Source organism: Somniosus microcephalus, chromosome 3 (assembly GCF_052327205.1).
Source record: "Somniosus microcephalus isolate GS21.2 chromosome 3, FLI_Smic_1.0, whole genome shotgun sequence".
Classification (NCBI taxonomy): domain Eukaryota; kingdom Metazoa; phylum Chordata; class Chondrichthyes; order Squaliformes; family Somniosidae; genus Somniosus; species Somniosus microcephalus.
Window position 1 is genome coordinate 111,647,432 of NC_140989.1, and position 25,910 is coordinate 111,673,341.

The 25,910-nt window shown below is 46.1% G+C and overlaps 1 protein-coding gene across 1 annotated transcript in view; it reads left to right on the plus strand.

Annotated features, from left to right (window-relative positions):
* Positions 1–1,154: 1,154 nt before the first annotated feature.
* The window catches only part of ipcef1 (interaction protein for cytohesin exchange factors 1), a 165,132-nt gene continuing 140,376 nt past the window's right edge, over positions 1,155–25,910 (plus strand). Inside the window, exon 1 of the mRNA XM_085981479.1 lies at positions 1,155–2,007. Coding sequence (XP_085837605.1) covers positions 1,975–2,007 — 33 coding nt within the window. The 5' untranslated portion in view covers positions 1,155–1,974. The remainder of the gene's footprint in view (positions 2,008–25,910) is intronic.

The following is a 25,910-nucleotide window of genomic DNA, read 5'->3' on the forward strand; positions in this document are numbered from 1 at the left end:
GATGAGAATGTAAAAGGTATGATCAGTAAGTTCGCAGATGACACGAAAATTGGTGGGGTGGTAAATTGCGAGGAGGAAAGCCTCAGGCTACAGGACGATATAAACGGGTTGGTCAGATGGGCGGAAAAGTGGCAAATGGAATTTAACCCTGAAAAGTGCGAGGTGATGCATTTTGGACGGACAAATAAGGCAAGGGAATACACAATGAGTGGTAGGACCCTAGGAAGTACAGAGGGTCAGAGGGACCTTGGTGTACATGTACATAGATCCCTGAAGGCAGCGGAACAGGTAGATAAGGTGGTTAAAAAGGCATATGGGATACTTGCCTTCATTAGCCGAGGCATAGAATATAAGAGCAGGGAGGTTATGATGGAGCTGTACAAAACGCTGGTGAGGCCACAGCTGGAGTACTGTGTGCAGTTCTGGTCACCTCACTATAGGAAGGATGTGATTGCTTTGGAGAGGGTGCAGAGAAGATTCACCAGGATGTTACCTGGGATGGAGCGCCTCAGCTATGAAGAAAGACTAAACAGGCTGGGGTTGTTTTCCTTGGAGCAAAGAAGGCTGAGGGGGGACCTGATTGAGGTGTACAAAATGATGAGGGGCATAGATAGGGTAGACAAAGAGGAACTTTTCCCCTTAGTAGGGGGGTCAATAACAAGGGGGCATAGATTCAGGGTAAGGGGCAGGAGATTTAGAGGGGATTTGAGGAGGAACTTTTTCACCCAGAGGGTGGTTGGAATGTGGAACTCAATGCCTAAAAGGGTGGTAGAGGCAGGAACCCTCACAACATTCAAGAAGCATTTGGATGAGCACTTGAAATGCCATTGCATACAAGGCTATGGACCAAGTGCTGGAAAATGGGATTAGACTGGACAGGGATGGATGGGCGGCGCAGACACGATGGGCCGAAGGGCCTCTTTCTGTGCTGTATGACTCTAACTGCCCTGCCCTCACGCACGTAACTTGCGCTTGAAATCCCTTGATTTTTACGCTGCTTTGGGCAATTTCGGGTAAACTGTGCTGGTAAAACCAGCGCTACCTAGCAGAACCTCTACCCCCTGCTGTTTTGCCCCCTTTTCTCTCGCAAATTCCAAATACGTGAAAAATGGTCTATTAATGCTTGAAGCAACACACATAAAATGCACTTCATTTTTAATAGATATTTCTGACTGGCCAATTCACCTATAAATAATAGGAAATGTGAGCTGCAATAAACCTAATGTTTGACGAGCCGCAGTAAATTTTCCCCGCCGACAACAACAGGGAAGGTTTTGCATGACTGATGGCCATTGGGAGCTGCTAATTGCATCCATCAAGCACAAGTACAAATTGGCATACTCCTTCCAACGTGCGTCAGCTCAATTTACAACTGCGACAACAATAATGTTTTAATTTTCTAACGCAATATCGCACACACACAGACACAAATCTAGTTCAAGGCCATTGCAAAAGCTTTTTTAATCTGTCATGTCACTTCCTGTAAAGATTATATTAAGTTCTACATTTCACAGCAAACATTTTATGAAGGGCAACATGGGTGCAAGAGAATTCAATAAGTACTGATAGGGAAGTGGATACTTGAAGGCATGTTACTGCTTGCGTTACAAATTACCTTGCTTCACAATGGTCTTAATAGCTTTTTTACTTCCTGATTTGCAACAGCCCATCGAAGATAACCACTCAGATTACCATTAGCCACATGGTACAACGCACTATTCCCATAGCATTAGTAAAGAGAAGTAGTACAGTGGAGAATACTTAGCTGTGAAGTAACAGCTGTTCGAAATGCAAGCTGGGGCTGAGCTATTTAGTGTTTTAGTGTACCAGGGATTGTATGTATTTTCTGTGGCTGCCATGATGTGACTTCCTAGTACCCTGGTCAGACTACCTACGTTAAAAAAAATGTTCAGTTTTCGGGAGGAACCATTACGGATCAAACCTTGTAACTACATTTTCTGGTGAGAATATACAATGTGGGGCATGAAAAACCTTCAGCAGTCTGGGGTGAGTGTTAAATTTCAAACCAGGGATTTACTGTAAAGGTTAGTTATGTGAAATGCTTTTGATTTGCTAATTAATGTAATCTACAAGAGAGCACCTGATTTAATAGTCTGGTTTGCTCTGTGCTTCTAGTCGAAGATTTAAAGGGAAGTGCACTCGCTTAAGCTTGGAGAGGATGTCTGTGCACTTGCAAGGGGACTCTAGGTAATGCCCTCATTACATGTTTTTATTAAAGCTGCTAGTTAGAGGTTGCCTGGTAAGACTTTGTATAGAGTCATTTCTTCTCTTCCCCACACTGAATCAACAGTATGATTCTCCAGTATCTACTTACCAGCAGCACAAACTGGTGGGAGTGCTGGCCACAATGCCCTGTCCAATTTCCAATGATACTGGAGTATTATTTCATTGTGACATTATTTTATGCAATATTTTAAATTCCAAGGTGCATCTGAAGGGAATTAAATAATTAAGGGTTAAAATGTGTCAATAAGAGTAAACTGAGCAAGAGTGGAATGCGTGCAAGATCCTTCCGATTATGTGGCAGTTACATCATATTCAGTTCCCCTTTAACTACGTGCATGTGTGTTTTGTTCACTTTGACAAATAAAATGGTACTTTTTTCATTCCTAATCTTAATGTGTGAATTTTTATATAAAACTACACACATGCACACAAATATGTACACTAGCAGATCTTCCATGGCACAGCTTGTGGTTGGTCTCTGCTCTGGAGCACGGCTCTTTAGCTGTTTTATCCTGTTTGTAAGGCCACTGCTAGAAATGGGCAACTCCAAGTAGTTGTTGCTACTTATAAGCTGCTGAGCCCAATCAGAAGGCAACTCTAAATACTTGTAAATTTCAGACTCTAAGAGTCTAAAGATTGTTTTGCTTCTATAACAAAATCTGAGCCTGGTGTGTGACAAACATGTGCTAGATTTGACTTTAAATTGATGTATTCTCTGCCTCTCTGTCTAGGGCTAGCCCACTACTTCCAACTACAATATTAAGTTGGCAAGTCTTGTATTAAATCAACTAAAACACACAAAATGGGTTACAGCTCCTCGTTCCTCGAAACACCGCTTTAAACATGCTTTACAGATCACCTTGTGTTTCCATCAATGTTAGAGGCATAAAATGCAATGTTTGAGAAAAAAAAATCATAAATATTTGAAAAATAGTCCTCATCTACAATGTCATATATATGCCTTGTATGTTTTGGGGTTGAGTTTTTATACTGAGGACCAAGAAACAGAAAACTAAAGAAAAAAATTGAACTGTTTTGCCTTTTTGCTTCTTTACCAAATGTCTTTGGCACATTACTTAGTGTTGCTAAAAAAAATTCTGCTCAATTAGAATCATAAAGATGTAAGCACAGAAGGAGACCATTTTAGCTCAATTCAGTTATACCACTGGTAGCTCCACACCAGAGCTTTCCTACTCCTTCCTCACCCCCTTTAATAGTGTTTAATATTTCAAGTGTTTATCTAGTTCACTCTTGAATTGATTTGAATTGGCTTCATTAGTCACTTGTGATAATGTATTCCATTTTCTCAATCTTTTGCCTGAAAAATGTGTCTTAAACTTATTCCCTCTTTATACTTAGAGTATATATCCCTCACATACCCCCTTTTTACTCCTTCACCAACTAGTGAAAATAATCTTTCCCTATTTACCTTTTCAAAACTTTCAATTTTGTACACTTCTATTGGGGTGTCTCAACCTTTTCTGCTCCAGTGAATATTTAGTCATCCTACATTCTTCCTAAGTTTCCCAATCCTACTACCTGTAATTTGGTATCATCAGCAATTTATGATTTTGCCTCTATGCCCTTATCCAAGTCATTTATGTTATTGGAGAACTTGACAGGTCCTAATACACACTAATGGAGCACACACGAGCTACATTTTGGTAATGTAAGAAACATCCATTTCTTCCTACTCTCCATGTTGTATCTTTCAGCTATCCCTCTAACCATTGCAACACTTTACCTTTCAAACCATGGGACTTAATCTTTGCAACAAGTCTCTCATGTACTTTATCAAAGGCTTTTTGAAATTCCAAATGTATTACATTTGTATTCCTCTTCTCGATCTGCTGAGTATCTCCTTGAAAAATGTGATTACATTAGTTAAAGCATGACCCATCCTATACAAGTCCATATTGTTGTCCCTGAATAGCCCTTAAATTTCTAAGTGTTCATTAATGCTATCTCTTATAATCCCAGCAGTTTTGTTATTACCGATGTGAGGCTACAGTAACCTGGCTGATTCTTTCCTCTTCTTTTGAACAGAAGTGTTAAACCATCTATTGCGAAATACATTATTTTTGCTGGTAAAGTGATATGGTGTCTCTCTTTAATGCCAAAAATTCTATTTGTTAATTAAACATGTTTAGGTTATTCAGGATGGCTTGTCTGTTTAAAGCCAGAAAGCCTAATTGCTATAAGTAAAAACAGCTTGAGGTCACTTAAGAGTTTAATTGTTGTTGTGTCAGAGAACTTTACCAATTTACATTTATGTAGCAGTGAAACATCCAAAGGCTCTTTACAGGAGCCTGATCAGACAAAAATTGACACCAAGACAAAGAAGGAGACATTGGGACAGGTGACCAAATGCTTGGTCAAATAGGCAGGTTTGAAGCCGTGTATTAAGAGAAGAGAGAGGTGGAGTGGCAGAGGTTTGGGGTGGGAATTCCAGAGCTTAGGGCCTAGATGGCTGAAGGCACAGCCACCAATGATGCAGTGAAGGTAGTGGGAGATGCACAAGAGACCAGAATTGGAGGAAGGAAGCGTTCTCGGGATAGTAGGGCTGGAGGAGATTGCAGAGATAGGGAGGGGCGAGGCCTTGGATAGATTTGAACTCGAGGATGAGAATTTTAAATTTAGTGGACCGAGAGCCAATGTTAATGGCAGCAAAGTTAAAGGAAAGAAAAGGACTTGAATTTATGTAGTATGTTTCTTGATCTCAAAACGCCCCAAAGTGCTTTATAGCCAATGAAGTGTAGTCACTGTTGTAACGTAGGGAAACGTGGCAGCCAATTTGTACTAAGCAAGGTCCCACAAACAGGAATGCAATATATGACCATATAGTCTCTTTGTGAAATAAAAACAGAAAATACTGGAAATACTCAGTAGGTCAAGTAGCACCTAACATGTCAGGTCGATGACCAATCGTCAGAACTGAAAAAAGTTAGGTTTTAAGCAAATGCAGAGGCAGGGAAAGGGGTGAGGAGAGGAAAGAACAAAAGGGAAGGTCTGTGATAGGGTGGAAGGCAGGAGAGATTAAAAGACAAAAAGGATGATGGTGCGAGGCAAATGTTGATGGTAATAAGACAAGTGAAGGAACAAAAGATGGGTCTAGAAGAGGTGTAAATGGGAATGGCAGCTGATTCTGCCATTCCCATTTACACCTCTTCTAGACCCATCTTTACAGTGTCAGCTGTGGCTCTGGGTAGCACATTCGCCCCTGAGTCAGAAAGTTGTGGGTTCAAGTCCCACTCCAAGGACTTGAGCACACAAATCTAGGCTGACACTCCAGGGGAGTGCTGCACTGTCTGAGGTGCCGTCTTTTGGCTGAGATGTTAAACCGAGGCCCCGTCTGTGCTCTCAGGTGGACGTAAAAGATCCCAAGGCACTATTTCGAAGAAGAGCAGGGGAGTTATCCCCGGTGTCCTGGCCAATATTTATTCCTCAATCAACATAACAAAAACAGAGATTATCTTGTTATTGTCACGTTGCTGTTTGTGGGAGCTTGCTGTGCGCAAATTGGCTGCCATGCTTCCCAATTTACAACAGTGACTACACTTCAAAAGTACTTCATTGGCTGTAAAGCGCTTTGTGATGTCCAGTGGTCGTGAAAGGCGCTATATAAATATATGTCTTTCTTTTCCTTTTGCCATCCGAAGAAATGGGGGTAGAGGTTATGATCTGAAATTGTTGAACTCCATGTTGAGTCCAGAAGGCTGTAAAGTGTCTAATCAAAGGATGAGGTGCTGTTCCTTGAGCTTACGTTGAGCTTCATTGGAACTGTATAGGAGGCAGAGGTCAGAGTGGAGTGGAAAATAAAGTGACAGGGGTCATGCTTGCAGACTGGATGGAGGTGTTCTGCAAAGTGGTCACCCAATCTGTGGTTTCCCCAATGTAGAGCAGACCACATCGTGAGCAGCGAATACAGTATACTAAATTGAAAGAAGTACAAGTAAATCACTGTTTCACCTGGAAGGAGTGTTTGGGGCCCTGGATGTTTGGAAGGGAGGAGGTAAAAGGGCAGGCGTTGAATCTCCTGTGCTTGCATGGGAAGGTGCCGTGGGAAGGGGAGGGGGTGTTGGGGATATAGAGGAGTGGACCAGTGTGTTGCAGAAGGGGGGTGGGGTGTCCCTTCGGGATACTGAAAGGTGAGGGGAAGATGTGTTTGGTGATGGATTCATACTGGAGGTGGCGGAAATGGTGGAGGATGATCCGTTAAATGTGGAGGCTGGTGGGGTGGAAGGTGAGGACAAGGGGAACTCTATCGTGGTTCTGGGAGGGAGGGGAAGGGGCGAGAGCAGAAGTGCGGGAAATGGAATAGACACGGTCGAGGGCCGTGTCAACCACGGTAGAGGGGAATCCTCGGTTGAGGAAAAAGGAAGACATATCTGAAGCACTAGTATGGAAGGTGGCATAGTCAGAACAGGCGCGACGGAGACGGAGAAACTGGGAGAATGGAAGAGTCCTTGCAGGAAGTGGGGTGGGAGGAAGTGTAGTCCAGGTAGCTGTGGGAGTCTGTGGGCTTATAGTGGATATTGGTTGATAACCTATCCCCAGAAATGGAGACAGAAGTTGAGGAAGGGAAGAGTCAGAGATGGATTATGTGACAGCGAGAGAAGAGTGGAAATTGGAAGCAAAGTGAATGAAATTTTCCAGTTATGGCTGAGAGCAGAAAACGGCACCGATACAGTCATCAATGTACCAGAAAAAGAGGTGAGGGAGAGGACCTGAGTAGGCCTGGAACAAGGAATGTTCCACATATCCCACAAAGACAGGCATAGCTAGGACCCACGTGGGTTCCCAGAGCAACATCTTTTATTTGTAGGAAGTGAGTAGAGTCAAGAGAAGTTGTTCAATGTGAGAACAAGTTCAACCAGGCGGAGGAGAGTGGTGGTGGATGGGGGACTGGTTGGGCCTCTGTTCAAGGAAGAAGTGGCGTGCCCTCAGGCCATCCTGGTGGGGGATGGAGGTGTAGAGGGATTGGACATCCATGGTGAAAGGAGACGGTTAGGGCCAGGAAACTGGAAATTGTTGAAGTGGCAGGTATCAGAAGAGTCGCAGATGTAGGTGGGAAGAGAAAGGGGGGAAAAAAAGACTTGCATTTATATAGCACCTTTCACGACCACCGGACGTCCCAAAGTGCTTTACAGCCAATGAAGTACTTTTTGAAGTGTAGTCGCAGTGGTAATGTAGGAAAACGCAGCATTCAGTTTGCACACAGCAAGGTCCCACAAACAGCAATGTGATAATGACCAGATAATCTGTTTTAGTGATGTTGATTGAGGGATAAATATTGGCCAGGTCACCAGAAATAACTCCCCTGCACTTCTTCGAAATAGTGCCATGGAATCTTTTACGTCCACCTAAGGGCAGATGGGGCCTCGGTTTAATGTCTCATCTGAAAGACGGCACCTCTGACAGTGCAGCACTGCACTGGAATGTCTGCCTAGATTTTTGTGCTCAAGTCTCTGGAGCGGGATTTGAACACTCGGAGAAATTCGGTATAGCCCTGTTTGGGGCGCCATTAGCGGCCGTGCGCAAAGTTTAGCGCCTGGCGCTAATTATCGCCTCCGACGGCAAACTTGGCTTTTATCCCCCCTGGAGGTGATTGGAGCGCTAAATCAGGCGCTTCACACCTCTTAAGGCGCAAAGGCCAAGGAGCCAGGCGCTGGCGAAGCTCGTGATGTCAGTCAGCAATGGAACACAGACACACTGGCACCAGCCAATTCTTAAAGGGGAGTTCTGACGAATGGTCATCGACCTGAAACGTAAAATCTGTTTCTCTCTTCACAGATGCTGCTTGACCGGCTGAGTTTCTCCAGCATTTTCTGTTTTTATCTTAAAGGGGAAGGTTGATCTTGCTCTCCATCCACATCCTGCTCATTGCAGCCTTGAATCTTGGCCTGGAGAGACCTGTACATCAAATCTGCTGGAAAGAACAATGGAGACCCCCAGGGAAAGAGCTGAGAGTGCAGCCCCCACAGTCTCTCCTAAATAGATACAAGGAAGGGCAAATCAAAATGAACCTGCAAAGTGCTGCTCAGTATGCAAAACTCTTTCACACAGTGTTGAATCTCTCCAGAAGTCTCTCTCTTTTAGAATGCGTGGTGCAAAAATGTCACCAACAAAAAAAGGCAGGAAGCGGTCGCCTTTAAGTAGCGCTCCCCCAGTCCCTTCCTGACTGCAGAACGCTTCCCTCAACCTGTCGTTGCTAGCGGCAGGTGGTAAGGCAGGGGGCGCCACTCCATATCCGGTCCGGGGTGTTGTGCACTCGACTGACGTCACGATCTGCTGGCGCAGGAGATCGTGGCAGTAGTGTTCAGCGCCGCCACAAAATGTCTAGTTAATTTCGCGAGCGGCGCAAACATTGCCGCGCCCGGGCATTAGTTGCTTTGTGCCCCATTAGCACCCTCTTAAGGCACTAATGGGAGGCGCAAACAACTGAATTTTCCCCCCTCAACCTTCTGACTCAGAGGCTACCAACTGAGCCACGGCTGACGCACCATGTCAAGAGATTGGACGAGGGGAGAAAAAAGAGTTGAGATATGAAGAAATCATTTCCGTGGGGCAAGAACAGGCTGAAATGATGGGTCTACCAGTGCAGTCCTGTTTGTGGATCTTGGGAAGGAGGTAGAAGCGTGCAGTGCAGGGTTGGGCAGGGTATAAGGTTGGAGGCTGTGGAGGGAAGATCTCCAGAGGAGATGAGGTCAGTGACAGTCTTGGAAACAATGGCTTGATGTTCTGTAGTGGAGTCATGGTCCAGGAGGAGCAAAGGTGATCTGTTTGTGATGTCGGTTGAGGCATAAATATTGGCCAGGGCACTCCTCTGCTTTTCTTCTAATAGTGTCGAGGGACTTTAACATCCACCTAAGACAACAGATAGTTAAACGTCTCACTTGAAAGATGGCACCTCCGACAGTGAAGCACTCCCTCAGTGCTGCACTGAAGTGCCAGCCTTGATTATGTGCTCAAGTCTCTGGAGTGGGGTTTAAGCCCACGACCGTCTGACTCAAAGGCGGGTGTTGTTCATGTCATTTTGCAGGCCAGAGGTACTATCTTGACCTGCTTAGGTTTTGTTTTCTCCTTTACACCCCAAAGCTAACAATTATTCTGTAGACTGTATATATATATATATATATATATATATATATTGCTGTACCTTCAGCCTCTGAGACTTGCTCCCATATCCTAACTTGCACCAAGTTTCATTCACCCATCACCTTTGTGCTTGCTGACTTACTTTGGCTCCTGGTCCCTCTTTACAGAGTGCAGCTCAGTTACATGTAAAATACACTGCTCCAAGTAAAAATTTATGTTTAAAAACAAAAATACAAGGCTATTTTGTGATCTGATGCGGGATGTAGGCTCATGTCCACCACACTTGCACTCCAGGGTAGTAGGGGGACATGGTCATGGCCAGAGAGAGGGAGCGGGGTATTACATGAGATGGTTGAGCCACATCTGTTGTACCATGTGCACTCATCATGAGGCAGTGAAACAAGACATGTTCAACTTTCCTGTTGTATTGCGAGATGTGCACTTCTCTCTTTCTCTTCCTGGGATGCACTACCACCCTAACTTATTGCTCAAGACTTGGCTGTAATTCAACTCCGCTTCTGCAGTTGCTCTCTCTACCAATTCTTTTTTCTTGCCAATTGTCTCTCTTCAATCTGAAGACATTGATTTTTTTTTTGCTGGAGTAAAATTCTACAAACTCCTGGTACCTCATCCAAATGGCGCTTACTCATTTTAGATGTCAACAGGCTATTCAACAGGGGTAGGGCTGTTGACCCTCCCGGATTGCCCAGCAGCCCCTCAGAATGGAAGATTAATCTCTCGGGCTCCACTGCTAGTGAGCTGAGAGAAAAATAGAGCTTACGCCTGTGTACTTTGTTCCCCGCTGAGCATGCACAATAAAAGGCACTGCTGTTTTCAACGCCTTTACTGGCCTCGAGGATTGGCTGGAGGACCATCGCCTTTGTGCCATCTAGCCCCTTTTCACACTCCCTATTGGTTATCACCTTGCATCAGTAAACACTGCCCCGCAATCAAGCTATCAAGTTAACAACGTGCACATAAAAAAATGAGACCTCGTCGGTTTTGCCCAAAATTTCAGTATTATAAATCCTAATTTTCAAGTTATATTTAAAATACAACAGAATGAATCACTATTTCAGTGTTAAGCCATTTTCTTAAGCTTATTAAAGTAGTGGCTGAGTCTTGGACTCTCAGGAATCTTTTACTTTATATATTAACACTCCTTCCTCCAGATGCACTACTTGTTCTCTAGTGTGAACCCTATTATGGAAATCTAATTTTTTGATATTTCCCCTTATGAGGTGTGCCCTACCACATTGTTCTGCGTGGCAGAATACGCCCTAACACTCTTACAGAAGTTCAAACGTAGCTGAGGCTCATTGCCCAGGAGGGATGAGGAGGAATGTGTCCTGATACAGAATAGTACTTTTATTCTCCTTTTTCATCATCTTTTCATGCTCCTATTCTTCTTCCAGTGTTTGTTGCTTTCCTCCAAGAAAATGCTAGGTCATAAGATTGATTGAACACTTGATGAAGTAATGGAAAGGGTTAATGAGGGTAGTGCAGTTGCTGTTGTGTGTATGGACTTTCAAAAGGCATTTGATAAAGTACCACATAATAGACTTGTTAGCAAAATTGAAGCCCGTGGGATTAAAGGGGCAGTGGTTGCATTGATATGAAATTGGCTAAGGGACAGAAAGCAGAGTGTAGTGGTGAACGGTTGTTTTTCAGACTAGAGGGAAGTATGCAGTGGCGTTCCCCAGGGGTCGGTATTAGGACCACTGCTCTTTTTAATGTATATTAATGACCTGGACTTGGGTATAGAGGGAATCATTTCAAAGTTTGCAGATGGCATGAAACTCAGAAATGTAATCAACAATGAAGAGGATAGTAACATTGCAGGAGAACATAGACAAATTGGTGAATGGGCAGACACATGGTAGATGCAGTTTAATACAGGGAAGTGTGAAGTGGTTCATTTTGATAGGAAGAATGAGGAGAGGTAATGCATACTTAAATGGTACAATTTTAAAGGGGGTGCAGGAACAGCGAGACCTGGGGGTGTACATATACAAATCTTTGAAGGTGGCAGGACAAGTTGAGAAGGCTGTTAAAAAGGCACATGGGATCCTTGGCTTTATAAAGAGAGGCATAGTGTACAAAAGGAAGTTATGCTATATCTTTATAAAACAGTGGTTATGCTCCAGCTTGAGTATTGTAGTCAATTTTGGGTACCTGACTTTAGGAAAGATGTCAAGTCCTTGGGAGAGGGTGCAGAGGAGATATACTAGAATGGTACCAGGGATGAGGAACTTCAGTGTGTGGAGAGACTAGAGAAGCTGGGATTGTGGTCCTTAGAACAGAGGAGATTTGATAGAGATGTTCAAAATCATAGAGTTTTGCTAGAGTAAGTAAGGAGGCAGAAGGGGTAACTAGTGAACACAGATTTAAGGTAATTGGTAAAAACCAGAGGTGACATGAGGGAAACATTTTTTACAAAGTGAGTTGTTATGATCTGGAATGCACTGCCTGAAAGGGCGGTGGAAGCAGATTCAATAGAAATTTTCAAAAGGAAATTGGATAAATACTTGAAGGGGAAACATTTGCAATGCAATGGGGAAAGAGCAGGGGAATGGGACTAATTGGATAGCTCTTTCAAAGAGCTGAAACAGGCACAACAAGCTGAATGGCCTCCTCCTATGCTGTGTCATTCTATGATTAAGAGTTTGGGGTCTCACTTTCCTCATTCTCCATCCCAAAAGTCACATGATCAAATGCCATGTGATTAAGCATTGTGTGGTGAAAAGTCATGTGATCAGCAGTGAATTGATCAGGGGTTACGCGCTCAACTCTCCAGGAATATGCCCAGAGTTGGCAAACATAGGAGGGGGCATCACAACTGTCTCCTCATTCCCCATCCCAAATGTTACATGATCAGATGTCACGTGACGAAGCATTGTGTGGTCAAAAGTCGCATAATCAGTGAATTGATCAGGAGCTCATGAGGTGACCCCTCCAGGAATGCGTTCAACCAGATTTGGAAACCATTGGAGGGGGTGGGAAGCATCACAAGTGAGCCCGAAATAAAAACAGAAAATGCTGGAAATACTGAGCAGGTTAGGCAGCATCTGTAGAGAGAAACAGAGTTAACGTTTCAGGTCGATGACTAAGGAGTCATCAACCTGAAACGTTAACTCTGTTTCTCTCCACGGATGCTGCCTGACCTGCTGAGTATTTCCAGCATTTTCTGTTTTGATTTCAGGTTTCCAGCATCCGCAGTATTTTGCTTTTGTACAAGTGAGCCTGATACCCTTACTTGATGTCCACCCAGGCACTTCCAGCAGAAGTCACTGGATAGCAATTAGAATCAGGAATCCAAGCTGATTTTCCTCTTCCTACAATCCCCAAGCGAAAAGGAGAGTTGTACCAATACAACAGCTCTGTTGGTTGAAATCAGCACAAAGCAGGGACCAAACCAGAGACGTTCCTGGTCTGTGGCTGTCACTCACCTGGATAAACTTTCTGAACTACATTTTGATTGATGCAATATTGCACTATTCTTAACAGAGGGACAGAGCTGGGCAGTTGGCTGTTTATTTATTATCTGGTGTTTGAGTGAGATGGGGTTGGAGCCCATTGCTCCAGGGAGGCCAAAAGTGCTCAGCTTTCCTAACTTTGTCTTTGTTTCCTTCGAAGCATTCAATCAGATACTTAGAAACAATTCTTTATTTTTTCCTGTTTCTTTCAGTATGCTTCCCTTAAATTTCCTACATTACATTAGTGACTGCACTTCAAAAGTACTTCATTGGTTGTAAAATGCTTTGGGACACCCTGAAGCCTGAAAGGGATACTCTCTCTCTCCCTCTCTCTCTCTCTCTCTCTCTCGGGTGGTTCAGGGGAGAGAGAGTGAAAGAGAACGGCCCTGAAATTAGGATCGGGCGCTTGCCGCGCGTGCAAGCCCCCGATGTGCACTCGCCCTGCGCGCCGACATCTGAAGCCCGGGCCTGCTTGCATTTCCTGTCACTGGCCCGGTTCAGATGTCGGCGCGATGTGCTTACCTGATCCAGCGGCGTAGTTAGTGCGATGTGCCGGCTGGGATCAGGTGAGCACAGTGCAGCCAATCAGGGGAGGGGAAACTCATTCATGAGTTTGACAGTAAGAGCTGTCAAACTCATGAAAACTCCTGGCCCCAAAACACTACTTAAACCTGAAAGAAAATTTAAAAAAAACATTGCACTACTTAAATGAACAATAAAGAACTCTGGAAAAACTATTTTAAACAATAATTTTAAAATTTGAAAAAAAAAAATTATGTAAAAAATCGGGGCTAAAACTAAACTTACCTTACTGTAAATTCTTTAAAAATAACAAACCTGTGGGGAAAAAAAATCTCAATTGTACTAAAAGCCCACTTACCTGAAAAACTAAGGCCTAGAAATTCAGTTGCTTGCGCCAGCCGTTAGCGCCTTAAGAGAAGTGAATTTCGGGCGTTATGCGTGTAGCGTCCGGGCGCAGCGCGATCTGCGCCGCGCCCCAAATTAAGTAGACATTTAGCGCCGGCGCAAAGTTTAGCGCGTGCTCACCTGCGCGCGCAGAAAATGACGTCATATCCTCGTGCAACGCCCTTTGCGCGCCCCGATCCAGAACTTCAGTGGGACCACCCCATTGTGCGGCCGGCGGCCCGCACGCTTGTTTAGTGGAACGCAACAGAGCCGACGCGGGACCCGGGGAGCGTAAATTAAAGGGCACTTACCCTGCACTATAAAGGGCAGGCATTTTGCAGCAAACACTCTTGTGCAACGGATTTCTGGAGAGAGACCAAGGAAGACAGCTTTCTGGTTTGGGCCAACACTAGCTCAGGTATTTTTGGCTTCAGGCCAGAGCGTTGCAAGTGGCCTCTTGTAAATTTGACTGTTTGGCAGCATATTATGGGGGCTGCATGGGGTGCCAACGCTGAGTTTCAGCGTCATGTCCGTAGGGCTCGCAGACGCGGTGTGAGAGGGGCAGCCCTGGCTAGACGCAGAGGGGGCAACAGGCGTCGGCAACATAGGCCTTACCCAGTCAGGGCATACCGCCAGCAGCGCACCTACCTCAACATGAGTGGCGCGAGATGTGTAAAAAGGCTGAGATTCCGAAAGGAGGTGGTTGGAGAGATCTGCCATCTGCTTCGCAGAGATCTGCGTCCAAAGCTCAGGAGCAGGACGTCTCTGTCGGTGGAGGCGAAGGTGATGGTGGCCTTGAACTTCTATGCCACCGGCTCCTTCCAATCCGCTGCTGGGGACATTGCTAACATATCCTAGTTCGCCGTGCATTGCTGCATCCGCCAGGTGACCGATACCCTTTTCAGAAGGAGACGCCAATTCATCTCCTTCCCCATGGCCCTGGAGAGGCAGCATCAGCGTGCACTGGGATTTGCAAGATTCGCGGCCTTCCCCTTGGTGCAGGGCGCCATTGACTGTACGCATGTGGCTTTGCGGGCACCTGTGGAGCAGGCCGAGGATTACCGCAATCAGAAGGGCTACCATTCCCTCAATGTGCAGCTGGTGTGTGACCACAAGCAGCGCATCCCAGCTGTCAATGCCCGCTTTCCAGGCAGCAGCCACGATGCCTTTATCCTGCGGCAGACAACTGTGCGTGACATGCTCGAGGCACAGCCTCCCCAAAGAGGATGGCTTCTCGGGGACAAAGGCTATCCTTTGTGTACCTGGCTCATGACCCCGCTCCGCGCGCCCAGGACCCCTGCTGAAGAGGCATACAACGAGAGTCATCAAGCGAGCAGGAACATAATCGAGCAAACAATTGGCGTCCTCAAGCAGCGGTTCCGCTGCCTGGATCGTTCCGGCGGATCTCTGCAGTATTCCCCGGACCGAGTGTCCCAATTCGTTGTTGTTTGCTGCATGCTGCACAACCTGGCTCTCCGCAGGACTCGGGCACTGCCACCTCACGTTGGACCACCACCTCGAGGAGGAGCATGAGGAGGAGGAGGAGTACCATCCCAGGAGGGAGCGAGAAGGTCCAAGGGCTTATTGAACGTCACTTCTAAGCCCCCTGTCAGGGAATGCCTTGTGGCCATGAAGGAACATGAACGCAGCCGCTCTGCAAGGCCTCAGCCGGCGAAGGCAACAAACACTTACAGCAACAAACATGGACACTCTCTGAATAAAGAGAAATCTTTATTTTAGACCAATGAAACACCTTCACACATGAAACCCAGAAACATTCAACGGCCCCAAAAAAACAGTACATCAAATGACTCACTCCCACAACCTGGGGAGGAATAAGTGAACATTTGTTCAAAAATGGCCTTCATCCTCGGCCTTAACCCAAAAAACATCCCCAGAAACAAAACAACCATCCCCAAAAGAAACATAGGCATGGCCATATAAAATAACACTTGGCCACACCATCTACTTATTGGGCCGCGAGGGCGAGACCTTGTCGAGCCTTTTGGGGCCCCTGCCCGGCCTGCTACTCCTCCGCAAGCTCTGCCCAGTGGCTGCTGCAAGGCTGGGGAAAGGCTCCTGAGGGTTAGATGTCCTTCCGGCAGATGCCCTTGGGGGGCGGCCTAGACGGGGTTTGCCCCTCGAGGGGCCGGCTGGTGATTGGCGCAGCTGTGCCTGGCCAACATCATTCGCAGCCGCTTGCCGTTGAGGCGCCACTGGGGGAGTGGCGGTGACGGCTGGAGGAATGTGTGCAATCTGGCGGATGGTCGGCCCTGGCTGGTGATGTGGCACTCTGGCACTCGCACGGGCCTGCACTGCAGCATGCGCACCAATCTGCCGAAGGGCAGCCCGCTGTGCTGCTGCAGCGCGGCGGGTGTCCAGGCGATGCCTGGCTGACGCAGCGCGTGTGGCAGCAGTCAGTGCCCCTGTTGCCCTGGTCTGCGACCACAACAGAGCAGCCACTGTCTGGACGGCATCACTGATCAGCCGGCCACTCGCGGCATGTGAGGCCCCGAACTCGCGCACACTACTAGCCAGGGACTCGATGGCCTCAGGCATCCGTGCCACTACCCCCATCAGCTCGGTGTGCCAGCGATCCGAATCCTGGGCCATTTGATCGAGGTGGCGCACCTCCTCTGAGTTGAACATGGCCGGACTGGAGTCCGGACTCTCCCGCTGGGGAGCAGGGGGCAGAGCTGGCCGACCCTTGCCACGTTGCCGGCGGCGACTGGGCCCAGCAACTGTACTCCCCTCCGATCCTTCCCCCCCCTCTGGGGGGAAGGCCGTGGACCAACCGCAGCCCTCCTGGGTTGCTGGACGCCACTGGTCCCAGCAGCTCCACTCCCCTCCGACACTTCCTCCAGGCTCTCCTCCAGGGAAGACGTGTCCACTACTTCGGCATCTGCAGCCGCACCTGACTGCTGCCCTGATGGTCCGCCTTCCTGTTCCTCCTCCTCGGAGGGGCTGTCACTGGCAGCTTCAGGGAGCTCCTCGTCACCAGCTGAAAGCAGGAAGGCACAAGAGTAGCTTTAGAGTGAGGAGAGGGCGTCAGTGAGGGAGGCATGACTGGTGGCATTCATCGCATTGGTCGGACAATGGCAAAGGAGGTAGATCGGATGCGCAAGTGCGACGAGAGAGGTCCAAAAGGTGATGTCCATACCATCGTGGCCCAGAAGAGGGTCGGCATCTCCACAGGCGACGGGCCCAATCACCCGGGGTCCCATGAGGCGACTCACGCGCTCCTCCAGGGGAGTGAGCTCCTGGATCTGGGGGCGGCCTCCCCCGGTCTGCTCCTGGTGCCTTCGGTTGTTGGCAAGTTTTGCCTGCAAGAGAAAGGACGGCCTGGAAGTACGGTGTGTAGCCCTGATGTGGTGTGCACTGCCTCCCATGGTGGAGTAGCTTGGCCAGTGTGTAGCCCTGATGTGGTGTGCGCTGCCTCCCATGGTGGAATAGCTTGGCCAGTGTGCTGCCTCCCATGGTGGAATAGCTTGGCCAGTGTGTAGCCCTGATGTGGTGTGCGCTGCCTCCCATGGTGGAATAGCTTGGCCAATGTGTAGCCCTGATGTGGTGTGCACTGCCTCCCATGGTGTAAAGTGCCGAACGTGCAATTGATGTTCATGACTGTCCCATAGCTGCTGGCTGAGGGCTGGCCATTAGGGCTTTCAGGTCCCTTTGCCCATCATGTCAGGTGTACATGCAAGGATGAGGAGGAGGCTGGAAAGGGTACTCACCCTGACAATCCTGGTCAGGTCATTAAACTTCTTCCGGCATTGGACATTGTCCCTGGGGGCATCGCCGGTGGCCGACACCCAGCGGGCGACCGCCCTCCAGGCTTTCCTATAGACACTGGTGGGAGGCTTCCTGCCAGTGTCCGGGAACAAGATGTGCTGTCTCTTCTCCAAGGCCCTCACCATCACCTTCAAGTCATGGGCTGAGAAGCGCAGGGCACGCTCACGGGCCTTCTGTACCGTTGCCATGGCTCCTTCTGATCACCAGCAGTGTTCAGGCCTAGCTGGAAGGCTACAGTGTGCAGGCCGTTGCAGCAGAGCAAGTTGACCCTTCCCCCTTTAAGAGCTGGCCGGCGCCACGGTGTCTGCTGTCAATCAAGAAATGACCGCACCTGCGCTGCGCCCGGCCTCGGCGCTATCCCTCAGCACCGCCGGCTTAGCGCCTAAAGATAGGCGTGCATCGCCAGTTTTAGCGCTCAAGCAACCTCTTAGGGCGCAGCTACTGAATATCGGCGAAGTGCCATCGACTATGCGCCGGGCGCAAACTTTAGCACCCGCCTGACTTTACCGCCCCAAAAGTGGCTATACTGAATTTCTAGGCCTAAGTACTTACGTGTGGTTTTTCAATGCATAAAGACCGGAGGCCTTTACACACGCGCAACTCTGGGGGGGGGGAAAAAAAAAAAGGAATTTCACTGCGCACGCGCTGCCTGTGCAGTCACGCGCGCTCTGCCTCTTAACCCCTTGGGTCAGAGGACAGGAAATGCCGGTTTTCAGCGCATGCGCTGTGCATGCTGAAAACCGGCAATTCCTCCGGGCACACACGTGAGTACCCTGTCCGTACTCACGCGTTGTGCCCGGAATTACTGGGCCAATGTTTCTGCTGAACATAATTATCTGGCATGGTGAAACTTTTGTGATGTGAATTGTAACAGTGCATCAAGTGTTGTCTTGTTTATTACTTTGTAAGAAGACTGAGCTTCTTTATTGCCACTTATTCTCAACCAACCAGAATTTTTAAAAAATCTTCTAAATACTGGGGATAACAAATGTAGATTGGGTGACAGTGACAGCTTTGCAGAACATCTCTGTTCTGTCTGCAAGCATGATTCTGACCTGTTGTGACTCACCATTTCAGCTCCTCCCATTCCCACTCTGACCTTTCTGTTGCAATCGAACTCAACACAAATTTTAGAACCAATATTTTGTCTTCTCCTTGGGCACTCTGCAGCCTTCTTGTCTGAGCAGTGACTTTAGCAACTTCTGACCGTAAGCCATTTCCTCCATTTTCCTGCCAGCTTCCATTCACATTCGGGGCCGGGCACGGCCTCCCAGAGAGGCCACGGCCAGCTATTACAAAGTATTTACAGCACAGAAACAGGCCATTTGGCCCAATGGGTCCATGCCTGTGTTCATGCTCCACACGAGCCTCCTCCCACCCTTCTTCATCTAACCCCATCAATGTATCCTATTCTTTTTGCCCTTATTTGCTTATCTAGCTTCCCCTTAAATGTATCTATACCATTTACCTCAACTACTCCGTGGTAGCGAGTTCCACATTCTAACCACTCTCTGGGTAAAGACGTTCCTCCTGAATTCCCTATTGGATTTATTAGTGACTATTTTATATTTACGGCCCCTAGTTCTGGTCTCACCCACAAGTAGAAACATCTCTATATTTACCCTATCAAACCCTTTCATAATTTTAAAGACCTCTATCATGTCACCTCTCAGTCTTTTTTCTACAGAAAAGAGCCCAAGTCTGTTCAATCTTTCCTGATAGGCATAACCTCTCACTTCTGGTATCATTCTAGTATATCTTTTTTGCCCCTTCTCCAGTGCCTCTATGTCCTTTTTATAATATGGAGACCAGAACTATACACAGTACTCCAAGTGTGGTCTAAACAAGGTTTGATACAAGTTTAGTATAACTTCTCTACCTTTCAATTCTATCCCTCTAGAAATGAACCCCAGTGCTTTGTTTGTGTTTTTATGAACTTATTAGCCTGCGTCGATACTTTGTAATTTGTGTATCTGCACCCCCAGATCCCTCTGTTCCTCAACCCCATTTAGACACTTATTTTCCAAGGAGTATGTGGCCTCCTTATTCTTCCTACCAAAATGTACAACCTCATACTCATCTATATTGAAGTTAATTTCCCAATTACACGCCAATTCTGCAAGTTTATTAATGTCTCCCTGTATTTTGTTGCAGTCCTCCTCAGTATTAAACTATATTTCCCCAATTTGGTGTCATCTGCAAATTTTGAAATTGAACTTCCGATTCCCAAGCCCAAATCGGTTATGTAAATAGTGAACAACAGTGGAACACCACTTCTCACCTTTTGCCTGTCTGAGTAACCCCTGCCCCTAATAAACTACTTTAACCCCGACACACTCTTCTGTTTTGTAGTCAGCTTGCTATCCATTCTGCTACTTGTCCTCTGACTCCACATGTTCTGACCTTAGTCATAATTCTACTATGCGGTACCTTATCAAAGGCTTTTTGTACATCCAAATATATTACGTCTACTGTATTACCCTTGTCTACATTTTCTGTTACTACTTTTAAAAAAATTCAATGAGGTTGGTCAAGCATGACCTTCCCTTTTGAAATTTGTGCTGACTGCTCTTTATTATATTTTCAGTTTTTAAATGTTTTTCTATTACAGTTTTGAGTAAGGTTTCCATTATATTTCCTACCGACATTAAGCTAATTGATCTATAATTCCCTGGACTTGTTCTAGCTCCTTTTTTATATATAGCAACCACATTAGCTGTCAACCAGTCCTCTGGCACTATTCCCTTTTCTAATGATTTTAGTGTCTTGGCTATCGCTTCCCTAACTTTTAATATGCATGGATGTAGTCCAAGGATTTTATCCTCCCTAAGTTTGATTAGTTTATCAATTATCCCCTCTTTTCTATCTTAAATGTCTTTATATATTTTTTGATTTGTTCTTCTCATGTCTTGTCCACCTTGTTAGTCCCCCTGGTAATACTGAGGCAAAGTAATTATTTAATATTTCTGCCATCATTACTTGTGGGTTTATCGTGTGTATCCCAATCCTGATTTTTCTTTTATGTGTCTGTAGAATACCTTACTATTTAATTTTATATTCCTTTGATAATTTAATTTTGTTATTTCTTTTTGCCTTCCTAATTGTTTTTTTGACTTTCTTAACCTTTTCATGTTCCCTTTTGTCATCCTCTTCCTTTGTTGTCTATGTACTCTGTGTATGTCTTTTTCTTTAGTTTCAATTTTGCCTTTATTTCTCCATCCATGGTGTGTCATTACTGAATAGTTTGTTCTTGCTTTTTAGTGGGATATATTTTTCCTGGACACTCTTGATCACCGTTTTAAATGTTTCCAACTACTTTCTATGTTTGTCAGTAATTTTTTCCAGTTTACATTCCATTCTCATCCCCTTAAAATCATTTATTACTTTGGTCTTTGCCTTTCTTATGCCCATCTCAATAGTTATCTCAATAGTTATCTTAACCTTATTATGTTGTGATCACTATTGCCTAGATATACTCCTTATGCTTACTTCTTGTATCTGTTCTGGTTTATTTCCCATTACTAGATTCAGCAGTGCTCCCTCTCTTGGGCTTTTTACATACTGGGTAAGAAAGGAGTCCTGCTCACATTGTAAAAGGTCCATTCTCTGTAGCCCTTTAGCTGCCTCTTCTTGCCAGTTTACTTGGAGGTAGTTAAAATCTCCCATGATTATTCTATGTTCATTACTCATTTTGCATATTTGTTTACATATTTCTTCCTCCACTTCCTTTCCATTATTAGGTGTTCTGTAGCAATGTTTCTGCTAAGCTGCATGGCTGCAGGCCGCTCACTGGCTTTTATATGGAAGAAACCGCACATACGGAAAAATTTGAATGGGCTGTGCAGCCAGTTAAAGGGACTGCACACAAAAAAAAAAAGGGAACATTGGTCTCTGGTCTATTAATGTGACTGACCCCTTCCTATCTTTTATTTCAATCCATATGGATTCTGTTTCTAACTTTCTCTTAGTTATGTCCCTTTTTTGTACTGCCATCATGTTATCTCTAATTAGTACAGTTATCCCCCTCCTCACTTCCTTCCCTATCCTTTGATTGTTATAACCTGCAATATTTAGTTGTCAGTCCTGTTCTTTATGTAGCCATGTTTCAGCTATTCCTACATCATCTTGTTCCTCACTATCGATTATTGTCTCCAGTTCCCTGTTCTATTTTGGATGCTGTATATATTTCTGTACAGGCAACTTAATTCATCTTTAACAGTTCCTTTTACTTTATTTTTAACAGTCCTTTTATATAACTATTTGTTCCCTGACCGTTTGTGTTGCCCTTGCTCCTTACCTTGGTCTGAACTTTACTCTCATCTCTCATTTCTTTTATCTTTACGCTTATGTTATTTTCATCAGACCCCTCCCCCCGTTTGCTAGTTTAAAGCCTTATTCACAGCCCTATTTATCCTTTCCGCTAGGACACTGGTCCCATTCCAGTTCAGGAGTAGTCCACCCCAGCAGAACAGCTTCTTTCTGTCCCAGTACTGGTGCCAGTGTCCCATAAAATGGAACTCCTCCTTCCCACACCAGTCTTTCAGCCACGCAGTCACCGTCCTGATCTGCCTATTCCTATGCCAGTTAGCACGTGGCTTGAGAAATAATCCCAAGATTACCACCCATGAGGTCCTGTATTTTTTTATTTGGTTCCTAACTTCTGATATTCTCTCTTTTTTGTTCCCTTTGTCATTGGTCCCAACATGGACCACGACAACTGGATGTTCTCCACCACCCCCCCCCCCCCTTTCCAAGTTCCTCTCCAGTTGCTCCGAGATATCCTTTACCTTTGCACCAGGTAGATAACACACCCTTCTGAACATTCGGTTGCAACTGCAGAGGACGCTATTCCATCCCCCTAATTGAAAGAAAGACAGACTTGCATTTATATAGCACCTTTCATGACCACCAGACGTCTCAAAGCGCTTTATAGTCTATGAAGTACTTTTAAAGTGGAGTCACTGTTGTAATGTGGGACACGCGGCAGCCAATTTGCACACAGCAAGGTCCCACAAAAAAGCAATGTGATAATGACCAGAAAATCTGTTTCTGTTATGTTGGTTGAGGGATAAATATTGGCCAGGACACCGGGGATAACTCCCCTACACTTCTTCAAAATAGTGTCATGGGATCTTTTACGTCCACCTGAGAGAGTAGACGGGGCCTCGGTTTAACATCTCATCCGAAAGATGGCACCTCCAACAGTGCAGCACTCCCTCAGCACTGCAGTGGAATTATCGAAGCCCCATGACTCAAATCTTTCTATTACGTTCTTCCCTCCTCCTCCGTTCCTCCCTCCCCCAACCCCCTTGGACTGCCTCTTGCTCCACGGTGCCATGGTTAGCATTTTAACCATCCTCCCCGCAGCCTGCATCCTTATCCTCACAGGTAGCAAGTACATTGTACCGGTTGGACTCCAGGAGTTTGCTGATAGTGTTTGGCATTCTTTGGTTCTTGCGTTGGACCCCTCATCACCAAAGTCTGGAACAAGGTCCTTGCCTCTTAGAGTCAGGATCAGATATTGAATCATTTAACCTGGCTTGTCTAGGTATTTCTTTCCTTTCTTGGGTTTCCTTGGAGCTTAAGTTGTTACCACCAGAGGCAGATCCTCCAAATGACCTGCCAGACACTCATTTTCAGGACAAGCATACAAAACAAAGAATAGCTATGTTCCCTAGTCAGCCATATAGAGAGCAAATAAAGCTGGTAAAACATTTAAAACAAAAGGCTACGTAACAAATTGGAATTTTAGCCTCAGCGTAGAGTGTGTGCCCCAGCTGGGCTATGTGGGTACAATACGTCTTTTGGCACTGATCCAGGCAACGCATTACCTGCATTAGAACAAAGTAATAGTGTCTATTGTTGTGGCAGCATGTCTGCTAAAAGCTTTAAATATTGTGCAAGATGCAACAGTCCATTTACAATCACTTAATGCTTATGATTGTATAAAATGCTTGACACCTAAACATGAGACAGTAACTTGCCAGATTGGCTTGGGTTCACAAAATACACCCTTAAGGAACAGATGTGCTGTGTTTTCACATTATTCAAAACACAACAAAAGCACAGCAATCCTAAGAAATGCTGTCACATCAAGTCAGGCGTTGCCAAAATCCCATTGGCACCAATGGGTGCCAAGAATACACTGACATCACATAGTGAGAACTCAATGGCGTCAGTGCACATCAGGGACTTAACTGGAATTGGCTAATACTGAGACTAAGGGCTCGATTTTAATAGCCCTGAGGAGGCGGGTTTCATAGAATCATAGAAATTTACAGCACGGAAGGAAGCCATTTCGGCCCATCGTGTCCGCGCTGGCCAACAAAGAGCTATTCAGCCTAATCCCACTTCGCAGCTCTTGGTCCGTAGCCCTGCAGGTTACAGCATCCCAAGTGAACATCCAAGTACTTTTTAAATGTGATTAGGGTTCCTGCCTCTACCACCCTTTCAGGCAGTGAGTTCCAGACCCCCCACAACCCTCTGGATGAAGAAATTTCCCCTCAAATCCCCTCAAAACCTTCCACCAATTACTTTAAATCTGTGCCCCCTGGTTTTTGATGCCTCTAAGGGAAATAGGTCCTTTCTATCCACTTTATCTATGCCCCTCATAATTTTATACACCTCAGTTAGGTCTCCCCTCAGCTTCCTCTGTTCCAAGGAAAACAGACCCAGCCTATCCAGTCTTTCCTCATCGGTTTGGAGGCGGATCTGTTGGGAAAATCGGGAAAAATGGCTTCAGATACCCAACCCGCCTCCATCCCGCTCCCACCTGATTTTCCTGAGTCTGTTTAGGCGCTCCCAAACTGACCCGTCTCCAACTGGTGGGACAGGTAGTTAAGGCAGCTAACAGCCTGTTAACTGCCTTGCTAATCCTACTTTCATAGTGGTTTCCTATTTTCCTGCTTCTGGCTCCTGTTTCCCGACTAGCCAGAAACAGGCCAGGTTCAAGGAGACGAGTTGCTGGAGGACCACTTTAAAAGTGCCCCTAAAACATGGCTGGCATTCAAATGTAACAACTTTGCTGTTGTAGGTATGGGATAACATTTTGCACATCTACTGATCTTTTGACTGTTCATGCTGACACTCATCTGCAGTCTGTCATGAATGGAAATATTTCAGGCCACTTCAACTGTGTGCTTGCAAGATTGTCGCCTCAAATGAAATCTATAATGAAAGGGGATGGGAAATATTTATGCCCTCTCATCCTGGTCCTCATAATCGGGGGAGTAGCAGTCGCGTGGCTCACCACAGATCTTCCTGGGAAGAGGAGGAGGGGAGCCTTGCATGCCCTGTTGCGACCAATGCAGCATCCCTCCAGTTCACTGTTGCCCGTCAACCAGGGTATGCACACTGCCATGCCACACTACCATAAGCTTACTCTTCAACCATAGGTGCCCACCATATGGCTCTATAATTGCAGGCGACACTTGTCCAACATCATACTTCATCTCTGCTATACCCCCCTGTTATTTCCTATCACTTTTACCATCAGCATTACAAATGCAAGTCGCCCTGAGCCCTCAATGCACTTTTGCCATTTCCCAGAACACACAGGCCACAAGATCAACTGTTTGACATAATTTACCTTTAACACATGATAAAATATACCAGCAATAGTCAGAAAAAAAAGAAACCTCACCCAAGTGAGTCCCCTTGTGACTATAGGTGCTTAATCTTTCTCATGCGTGCTTCTACCTGGTGCTTCCCCTGTGGCTTCAGCAGATGTAGAGGCACCTTGCTGACTAGGATGCTGCACCTGCTTAGATGCCTTTGGTGGGCGTCCTCTGGGTTTGGGAGCCTGGGAGGGCTCTTCAGGTCTTCAACAGTCTGCTCTTCCTGCAGCTGTGCAGGGGCTGAAACGGCCATCTCAGTTGTCTCTGCAAAGTGGGTCTCTGACCAAGTGCTCTGCAGTGGCATGGTCATGTGAGTACTTTAAGAGGAGCCCACACTTCTGTCCTGCCAACAACACCCTCTCGTGGGTCTGCCACACCTCAGTGGTGGATTTCAGGAGGACCATGAGGACCCGTATCTGCACTGGCAGTCTTCCTCAAAAGGATGTCCATGAAGCTCTGGTCTCTCTGCTCAATAGCTGCTCATCGCTCCTCCAGAGATGTAATTCTATTCTGAACAGTCACCATGTTTTCCTGACTCTGGCGACTTATTTCCTCCATGGCCGTAGCCATCCTTTCCACTGAGGTAGCCATCCTTTCCATGGAGGTTGGCATCCTATCCATGGTGGTGTGTTAATGCACCATTGCCTCCACCATGGCAGTGCTGATGTTAGAGATGGACTCCTCCATTCTCTCCACACCCACACTAACCTTGGAGGCAAACCCTTCCAGAGACACCTACACTTGTTCCTGTATTTCACAAACCATTCTTTTTCTGGAT